Source organism: Oncorhynchus keta, chromosome 23, assembly GCF_023373465.1.
Source record: "Oncorhynchus keta strain PuntledgeMale-10-30-2019 chromosome 23, Oket_V2, whole genome shotgun sequence".
NCBI lineage: Eukaryota > Metazoa > Chordata > Actinopteri > Salmoniformes > Salmonidae > Oncorhynchus > Oncorhynchus keta.
In genome coordinates, this window is record NC_068443.1 from 46944265 (window position 1) to 46955161 (window position 10897).

Genomic DNA, 10897 nt, shown 5'->3' on the forward strand with positions numbered 1-10897 from the left:
TTGTCAGATTGTCAATTTGTAAATTCAGAGCACACACTAGACACTATGGCCGAGGAGTAGGGTTGATCCGAGCGTTCTGACCTCCCAACGGCAGTCAAGCAACCAAGCTAACTGGCTAACATTGGCTAGCTACTTCCTTCGCAGAGCTGATTAGGCTGTTTTCCATGTTATTCAGAGCATTGGTGATTGTAACTGTGCTGCTGGCAACAATTGAATTACGTTTACTGACACCGGTCATTGCGCGTTCGTAAATTCCTCAGTTATTCTGTGCGAGAGTGCTCTGAAATCGAAGTAGATAGACATCATTAACAATGTCCATTGAAACACACAATGACTATTCCACTTAGCTAAGAATAATGTGAATAATCAAGACAAACGTTGGGTAGTTAGTTAATATACTGCCTGGCAAGTTTGATGTATTAGTAGCCAACATTCGTACTTCTGTAATGCTGTGATTCGTAAGGATAGCGCAGCTAACAAATTGTCAGCCAACATAACGTGTAACGTTACTTTATTACATGTCTTAACATTTGTCGTAATTAGTTAAAGCAATGAATATGTATCCGCTCTCGTCTGCATATTTTCTGCCATTTTATTCAAATCTGAAAATGTTGTGAAGCCACGCCCATTTTCTGAATAATTGCATTATGGAAATAGTCCAGTTAGTATGAGTATTCGAACACAGCTCAGGTTTTTGTAATACTTACTGTCAAAATAATATTAAACTAGGTCCACTCTAGAATGCGCAGTCGAATATGATACGTGAAAGACAACTGTTAAAATAGGATGATAATGCCTAATCTACATGTGCGGTGACCACATTGTGATTGACTTATAAAAACATACATTTTCATTTTCATTTAAAAAAAGTGTAGGGAGGGAAGCAGGGGGTGTAGATTTATTCCTATGCCACGTACCTGATTTGTGGAGAGCTGTGCATTTGGGGAGATGAATAGCTGTACAACAATGTGGAGTGTTGACGTGGCCAAACCAGCCAGAATAGCCCAAGTGAGAGGCAAGGGAAGCATACTGTAAGTGGCAAAGAGGGTGAAAAGCACGTATCCGACTCCATCGCCCAAGAGTCCGTAGCCCAATCCAGCCGCCAAAATCTGCGTGGCCATGACCACCCACGTCACCACGCCACTGTATTGCAGATAGCTGTGAGAGGTCGTGTCTTTTCGGACTACCACTAAGGCACAAATGACCACTTCGATGCCAGTGAAAAAGCCCAAGAGCATTCCTTTGATGGGATCCATTGGCGAAGACGCAAGAGCTAGATGTAAAACCAACAGGGTTAGTTTGGTCACCACATCCAAAATGTTCATCACCACCACCGATTTGCGCCTCTGGCCCAAAAAGTAGCGTTGGTACAGACACTCGAGGTCCCGAGATTTGAAAGAATTGCGTAGAGTGGGGAATATTACGCCTCTGTATGTGTAGCCCCAGTTCAAGAAAAAGTCTGAGTTGCTTGGAGCGCAATCGATTTGGAGAAATCCTAGGTCACTGCTCGCACGCTCAGGGAAGACTTTGGTTCCCCCATTGTTGTGTCTGTCGCCTACCGAGGTTCTACCCGCAGACTGTTTCCGTAGGCTTTGGTCGTAGTGCTCATCTGGTGTGATGCCTTTCGCTTCGCTCTGCTCATGGATGAACCTCTGCTCAGTGATGTGTCGAACCGCGTTCTGCCACAACAACCTTTTGGGTCGCGTGCTGCTGTTGCTGGTTGGCGTCCTGTTGATGGTGTAGAGTTCTTCGCTTGCACTGGAACATCGAACTTCAGACAATTCCATTGTTTTCAACGTGGTTGGTGATCTGCTTTCTAGATGTTAGCCAAGCTCAGCGAATCTGGGGACATGTCTTGTGCACATCGAATCGAGCTGGCATGGTTTCCTTGGGGTGTGTCGAGCTGAATTGAAAAAGTGCACTTGTTGGTCATTGTCACGCACCCAGCAGTCACGTAAAAATTCAAGAAGTGGTCTCTTGAATAAAGATCATTTTCATCACTGTCAATGCAGCTCAATCGCACATGCATAATGATTTAGGCAAGGTGTCAGAAACTACAGTGCCTGCCACCATGTGCCAACGGTCCACACCATTATAACATCTGCAAAATGTACAGTATTCACATCCAAAAAGAAAAGCTAGTTTAACACACCTGTGCACTCATGTTTGCATATGAGAGGACACAGAATATAGATAATGCTGTAATATTGTTGACAGGTATACAAGTGCGCTTGCCTCATGCGTCTCTAACGCAGCATGTCCTGCTCCTGTTTTTTCCATTCGTTTAACAATGAGTGTTTCATGGAATGAAACCGAAATCTTGAAGCATATTGTTTTTCCTTACATTAAGGTAATGGTCTCCCGTGCCCAGTCAGCTGAAGAGTGGAATGAATATAGTCCAGGATTTCCGTAATCTTCAACATTACCGGACGCGTCGCCTGAATGATTTGGCATCACATTGAGAGGCTCTGATGAGAATAGATCAACGTCGAGAGCTGGAGACCCTACGCGCAACGCGCCCCTCCCCCATCATCATGTCGGGGTTGGTGGATGAATGCAACACCTGGTGAAAGAAGCGTCGGATGGCGGGAGAGCCAGAAGAAGACGCAACTTCGTCGCGCAGGGTATAGACTGCCTACAGCAACAGCTGCAGTCTGCGTCTTTCCATTTGAATATAATTCCTCCGTTCCTCCGAAATGGGGCTTTACCCAGCAGAAATCTGACGGTTTCCAAAATAGGATCGGTAGGCTTTGGGAAAAGAAGAATGTCGCCCCGTATTTCCTCGTGTGGTTGATTTGATACTAAGGCTGAGTGTGCAGTGTATGAAATACATTTGCAGAACGCAAAGCTGCTGGTCAGTGGAGGTAGGGCGAAGCAAGTCATATGTGTCTAGCTGACGTCAGACCATCCTCTCTCTCTCTCTATTGCGTTCCTTTTGTCTCATCTGACTGCTGCAGCAACAGACATAAGGCACTGACTGCAAAGCAAGTGGAGCGAAACGGAAAGGATTAGGGCAAGAATTGAGGAGCAGACTGGAAGGGAAAAAACAAGTATCAATTCTACTCTTCCCATTTGTCTTGGGATTAGGCGAGGCGAGGTGTGATGAGTCCCCTACAAAAATGAAAAGAGGATTTATTGATAACATCTATTCTAATTTATATTATTATATTCCAATATTTTAGATTATATTCAATACGTATGAGGACAGATGTGATTAAATAGATGCGAAATTAGAAATTATATATCACTCACAAACCTAATCCTGGCTGTGATGATGATATCAATAGAGGGAAGAAACAATAGCAGTTGGCCTCACGCTAATACATGCATACAATTTGCCCTAGAAGCCGACAAGTCACAACTAACGCATGATGTGTGAGAAATAATTTAATTATCAGGGTGTCAATATCAGGATATGGGGATGAAAGCGTCTGAGAGTTGAGCAATAAAGTGAGTCATCTCTCCCTCATTGTCCCACCTCCCTTTCTATAGATACATTGGAATATGAACATATTGTGACTTCAGGTCTGTGTAGTGCGTGTGTTCAGGAGAAGCTCCTCGTTAACGAGGGGCTATTTTGGTTCCTATCTAGGATAGGATGTCACACTTGCTGTGAATACACAGGACGGGTGGCACATCAATTAAATTATGACAAAAGTGGCCAATTAATGGGCTTCCGTTATTGGCCTCCACTTCTGTTTGCTTAGAATGTGTGTGTGTGAGACGTCACATACGTTTTCTCACATACGTTTTCTCACATACGTTTTTCATGACAGAAATTTGAAGGAGAGAAAGATTGTGTGTGTTTGGGCATGTGTGTTATGGTGTGTGTTTTTTTATACATCAGCTACTCATTTCCTTATAGAAATATGGAGGAGATATTGTATGTAGGGCGAAGTCAGCAGGCAACGATCGTGGAAATAACAGCCAGTCTCACGGTAATTGAGGTAACATAAACAGGTTTAGCATCTCTGGGCTTCAATGCATAGCCTACAAGCCACTGATGCAGACCTTTGGAACACCTACATTTTAAAAAGTCTGATAAATGAATGTAATAAATCCATTATTTATTTTAGTCAGGTCCAAAGAAACATTATGATTTTAAGAAAATGCAGCCTATTTCAGAAGAATGTTAGGCCTTGATCTGGCTACGCCAAATGGCTGTGGGATACATTAGTTCATTGAGCAGACAAGATTTTCTTACAAATGTACATAGCTGAATAAAATGATTTTCAGCTATTCTGTGTTTAGCGGTTAACAAACGGGTCTATATGCTTTAGTTGTGATACCAACTTTAGGCTATATGTTTTGATTTCTAAAACATTCTATGGCTGCATGATGCAAATCTAATGATTATTTGAAAAAAGTTGCATGAAAGCCATGTGTTCTGCTCTGTGTCTTGCGCAGGCTGCACACACTTCATCAGTCTCATTCACAATTTGACAAGCAAGCACTTGATAATATTCTCAGTGTAATCTAGTCTTTACATATAGCCTGCTAATGTAGACTGTGTGGAATTATTATTTTATTTAGAATGGCCCACAAAATATATCATGTTATCAGTAGCCTGCACTCAAATAGAGAATGGAGGCTAACTGCGGTTACGTTTTTAAATATGCCAGGTAGGCAACACCGGTTATAACGCGGATTAATGTGCTTAATTTAAAGGAAAGTTGAGAAATAAATATAGTGGGCCTAGCCTATAGAAAGTTTATGGGATCTTCCTCTTTTTAAGTGCTTAATATAAGGAAAGCTGAGAAATAAATATAGTAGGCCAAGCCTATAGCTGATGGGATCATCCTTTTTTTAATAGAGGCCCATCAAAACTCTTTTCTCATGCAATTACATAGCAGAGCCTCTAGAAATGTTAACCACGCAAATCTCTCTTGGACAAGCTAACTTTGATCAACAATTAGCATTGACACCAAACACACAATTAATTCAAACTTTTAGTAAAATTCACAATGTGAAAAATGAATGTAGGAAAAACCATTGGAACCATTTGCGTGTTTTTATGGGTATTATGACACGTCCACTGTGGCAGACTATACATAACAGAAATACAGTATCTAATTTACATAAGTATTCACACCCCTGAGTTAATACTTTGTCGATTACATCTTTGTACATCTGGATTTGGGGACTTCCTCCCATTCTTCATTGTAGATTTCTCAAGCTCTGTTATTAAGTTAGATGGGGAGCGGCGGTGAACAGCAATCTTCAAGTCTTTCCTCATTGTCAATGGGCTTTGACTGGGCCACTCAAGGACTTTCAGATTATTATACTGATGCCATTCCAGTGTTGCTTTGGCTGTATGCTTGGGGTCATTGTCTTGTTGGAACATAAATCTTTGCCCCCAGTCCAAGGTCATTTGCACCCTGAAGCAGGGTCTCATCAACGATTTGCCTATATTTGGCTCCATTCATTATCCCCTCCATCCTTACCAGTCTCCCAGTCCCTGCAAAAGCATCCCCATAGCATGATGCAGCCCCCACCATGCTTCACAGTAGGAATGGCGTTAGACTGGTGATGAGTTGTGCCTGGTTTTCTCCAGACATAGCGCTTTATATTCAGGCCAAACTGTTCAATTGTTGTGTCATCAGACCTCAGAGCTTTTTGCAAAGTCCAGGTGTGCTGTCATGTGCCTTTGTCTCAGGAGTGGCTTCCATCTGGCCACTCTCCAATAAAGCCCAGATCGGTAAATTGCTGTAGAGACTTTTGTCTTTTGTCCTTCTGGCAGGTTCTCCCATCTCAGTCAAGGAACTATAATAATTACATCATAATAACAGCATCTCTGTTTTGTTGCCATCCACTTCTTTACATCTGAAACACAGGCTTCCAGGGTAGGGCAGTTTTGGGGTTTCACCCTGTTTCATCGAAATGCACAGATGTGTGTCATCTGCATAGAAGTGAAAGGTGACAATGTGTTTCCGAATGACATTACCAAGAGGTAGCATATATAGTGAAAACAATAGTGGTCCTAGAACTCAACCTTGAGGAACACCGAAACGTACCATTGATTTGTCAGAGGACAACCATCCACAGAGACAAACTGAATCTCTACTGCACATGCTGCCACTGTTTTGATTACCAAAAGTTATATTTTTAGAACGAGCAGCGCGCAGCTGACGAGTGTTCGATGACACAAGCATAGGGAAAATGCAAAAAGTGAAAACAAATGATCCAACTGGAGATAGCTAGCTAGCATAATGTCACAATCATGAGGAACTCGCCAATAACTTGAGTAAGACTTGATCAGATGGTGACAGGGGTCCCAGCAGGGTCAGACAGCTAGGGAAGACCAGTCTACGTAGCTCCGGTGCATTTTGCAATAGGCTCATATGAACAATATCAGTGAATGATACAAAGTTCCATCTTGAGTTGATGGGTAGACCTACAGCAGCTTAAAGTTACAGTCTGGGATCTGGGAATAATGGTCATTACAATTATGGAAACATTGATTCTAGTCTTGGATAATATCATGTGTAAATGTACACCAAGGTAATTATTTGTCATGCATAATTTTAGGATGATGACCCGGTCTCAGCAGGGTCAGCCAGCCAGGGAAGACCAGTCTGTGATGAAGGTGAGGTGATGACTTTATTCTCTCTGTGCAGCAAACACTGGACAAGCCAAATGCTATTTTAACTGACAAACCTCCAAAGTTAATTTCCAAACTGTATCAAGAGTTGATCAAGGCTTTTGTTGATGACACAAAATATGTAAAACAAAAATGTGAGGAATACCTGGAGGAAGATGATGATGATGATGAATGGATACAGATATGTTTGAATGCCCAGACATACATTACTGCAGTTTAAGGCCATCCATAGAACATACTACAGTTGAAGTCGGAAGTTTACATACACCTTAGCCAAATATATTTCAACTCAGTTTTCACAAATCCTCAAATGTAATCCCACACAAAGTAGATGTCCTAAACAACTTGCCAAAACTATAGTTTGTTGAGTGGTTGAAAAACAAGTTTCAATGACTCCAACTGTATATACATACACTCAGAAATGTATTTCCTTTGCTGGAGGTGTAAAAACTAAAGGGGGCATATTTGCATATGTTATGGTCTTGTGAAGGCTGGCTGAATTCTGTAAAAGACATGTTCTTTTTTGGGGTTTGTTGGTTTGGGGCCCTGCAGGGTACCCCTAAGGACAGGACAGGGCGACCCAGCTATATTGTGTGCAAGTAAAAATAGCTCTACAGTACTATTAGTCCTACGAGATTAATTAAATGGAGCATTTGTTGTCACGCTGGTTTAAAGGATTTGGAGACAGGCACAGGAATACATCATCTGGGTTTTTAATACACCCAAAACAAACGCATATACAAAACACTGGGATGTACCCAATCAAAAGAGTGAGGGAAAACCGTAGAACGACACGGGACCCGTAATACACTATGCACAAAACACGCAGCACAGGCTGAGACAACGCCTGTGCTGCGTGTGTATGTTTGTTTATTCCATGTGTATCTCTGAGTTGTTGTTTGTGGCGCACTACTTTGCTTTATCCTGGCCAAGTTGCAGTTGTAAATGAGAACTTGTTCTCAACTTGCCTACCTGGTTAATTAAATAAAGGTGATTTTTTTTTTCTTTGTAACGGCTGTTGGTGGAAGAAGGTGAGGACCAAAGCGCAGCGTGGTACGTGGTCATGTTATTTTATTGACACTGAACACTAAATACAAAAATGACAAAAGGAACAACCGAAACGGTTCTGTCTGGTGCAGACACAAAAACAGAAAACTACCCACAAAAACCCAGTGGGAAAAAGCTACCTAAGTATGGTTCTCAATCAGAGACAACGATAGACAGCTGCCTCTGATTGAGAACCACACCCGGCCAAACAAAGAAATCCAAAACATAGAAAATGAACATAGAATGCCCACCCTAGTCACACCCTGGCCTAACCAAAATAGAGAATAAAAGCCTCTCTATGGCCGTGACATTCTTTAAACACATAGGTACTTACACGACCAACAGACATGGGAAAAATAATCGACAAGACCATTTTGAAAGAAGGGCACACTTATACAATTACTAATCAAGGAAATGGGGACCAGGTGTGGGTAATGACACAGTTCCAGACAGCTGTTTCTGTATGTTACTGTATATTTGAGGTTGGTGTTTATTTAGTGAAGGAGTAGCCTCCTTCAATCATGCCGCCACCCTCGTAAAACTAACCCTCACTACATATCCATCGTAAAACCCCCTGGCTCCAGGTCATCTATAAATCTTTGCTAGGTAAAGCCCCGCCTTATCTCAGCTAACTGGTCACCATAGAAACACCCACCCGTAGCTCTCCAGCAGGTATATTGCACTGGTCATCCCCAAAGCCAACACTTCCTTTGGCCACCTTTCCTTCCAGTTCTCTGCTGCCAATGACTGGAACGAATTGCAAACATCTCTGAAGCTGAAGTCTTATATCTCCCTCTCTAACTTTAAGCATCAGCTGTCTGAGCAGTTTACCTATTACTGTACCTGTACACAGCCAATCTGTAAATAGCACACCCGACTACCTCATCCCCATATTATTACTTACCCTTTTGCTCTTTTGCACTCCAGTATCTCTACTTGCTCATCATCTGCACATTTATCACTCCAGTATTCATGCTAAATTGTAATTATTTTCACCTCTAGGGCCTATTTATTGCCTACCTCCCTACTCTTCTACATTTGCACACACTGTACATAGATTTTTCTATGTTATTGACTGTACGTTTGTCTTACCCTTCGACCTCATTGCGTGGTTTTTGCTCTGACATGCACTGTCAACTGTGGGACCTTATATAGAGAGGTGTGTGCCTTTTACGAATCATGTCCAATCAATTGAATTTACCTCAAGTAGACTCCAATCAGGTTGTAGGAACATCAATGATTATCAATGGAAACAGGATGCACCTGAACTCAACTTCGAGTCTCATAGCAAAGGGTCCAAATGCTTAAGTAAATTTCACTGACCGGCTAGATTTGGTTTTATGTAGCAACATTTTATATTGGATAAAAATAGGGATTCAGAGCTAGAAAACGGTATATCATACACTACAGTTGAGAAACAATGGGAAAGTAATTCTGCTTTGAAAGTTGATAAACTTGTAACCTCACTTTTGAGAAAATGACCTTGGAATGTTTTGGTACCTACTGGAGAGCTCTTCTTTGTCTAAACCCATTCAGAAACATTCACACCACCCATCTCTTTATGGGTTGATCCGGGCATTCTGTACTAACAACAGCAGTCTAGCTAACGTTGGCTAGCTACTTCCAGACACAAATGAGAGAACAGCTCACTCACCATTTTACTCGCCCTAGCAGAGCTGATAAGGCTGTTTTTATGTTATCCAGAGCGTGGTAACTGCAACTCTGCTGCTGGCAACAATTTACGCTTTTTCCCAACATTTACTGGCACTGGCCATATTCACCGGGTGTTGAGCATTCGTAATGTGTCAGTTATTCTGTTCTCTGGCACACTCAGACGAGAGTGCTCTGAAATCAAAGTAGATAGCGAGAGCGAATTTACCAGCTATGTCTATCAACAGTTGTCGCAGTGATATTATATTTAAATTGTTACTTGAATAGTAACCATTGTCTCTATTAACTTCTTCGAGATAGGGGGCGCTCTTTTAATTTTTGGATGAAAAACGGTCCCGTTTTAAACAAGATATTTTGACACGAAAATAACGTTTTTCATGCCAAAATTTAAATAGCGTCCCCTATATCCAAAAAGTTAAATAACAATCAGCCCCTTGATTACTCACCAGCCCCAATTAGTCCTGGCCGGAGAGCCCGTCGAGACCTGGCATGTCCAGCAGAGGGAGCCATCGCCTTGTGATGAAGACTGTATCACCAGGCCTCGACGAGTCTCCCCCTGGCGGCTGACCTGCTGCATACAAGCCCCCCCCCACCTTAGCACTGTCGGGGAGGGGGCAGTCGTCAGTGTGACGTATGTCTCCCTTCTCGATAGGGTATCCGTGTTTCCATGCTCCGCCCCTGATCTGTGCACAACAGAAAAAGAGAAGCTTTGAAGGGACAAGAACCACCTGGTGAACGGATCATTTGTGTCCCTTCCCCAGGCCATCCAGACCAGACTGAACAGGTAATATTTGAGTGTATGGTGCCCGCTTCACCGCTAGGCATTCCTTCTCAACAATAGAGTACTTTTTCTCTCTGGGTATCAGCTATCGGCTTATGTACATGGTGGGGTGCTCCTCTCAATTGTGTACCTGGGAAAGGACGACCCCTAGTCCCGCGTCACATGCATCCGTGTGGTACAACATCGGCACCTGGAAATCGGGCGTTACGAGAATCGGATGGGAGCACAGCGCTTAATTCAGGCACCTGAAAGCCGCTTCGGTCTCGCCCGTCCATTTCACTGTTATAGGGAGGCAGTGCGGCCCGGCTTCTAGGGGAACACTACCGTGTTCCGATTGACGAGCTCCCTGAGCGCTTGTTTTTGTGCCGGGTCGAGATCCTCATTGCTTTGAAGCACCACTGGTACCGTTGGCATCCTGGGTCCCGACGATAACACGGCTAAGGCTGTCCTCTTGTGCCACTTCTTCAACAGGTTCACGTGGTACATCTGTTGGGGTTTCCGTCTCCACGGCTGCCGTTCGTGGTAATTGACGGGTCCCAGCTTCTCTATCATCTCGTATGGCCTGTGCCATGTTGCCAGGAACTTACTGTCGGCCATGGGGATGAAGACCAACACCTTGTCTCCCACCTGGAATTCTCAGGGCTAGGTTCCCAGAATGTAGACCTGGGCTTGAGTGCGTTGGGCCTTCTCCACATGTTCCCTTACCACTGGCCACATGGCTGTAATTCGCTCCCTCATCGTCTCTGAGTGCTCTACCACACTGCGTAAAGGGGTCTGTTGGGCTTCTCAATACCTCT

General features: G+C 43.2%; 1 protein-coding gene across 2 annotated transcripts in view; it reads right to left on the reverse strand.

The window, feature by feature from the left end:
* Positions 1–2899, reverse strand: part of adcy8 (adenylate cyclase 8 (brain)) — a 251836-nt gene extending 248937 nt beyond the window's left edge. For both annotated transcript variants that reach the window (XM_035800597.1, XM_035800598.1), the window contains exon 1: positions 918–2899. In XM_035800597.1, coding sequence (XP_035656490.1) covers positions 918–1787 — 870 coding nt within the window. In that variant the 5' untranslated portion in view covers positions 1788–2899. The remainder of the gene's footprint in view (positions 1–917) is intronic.
* Between the last annotated feature and the right edge of the window lie 7998 nt (positions 2900–10897).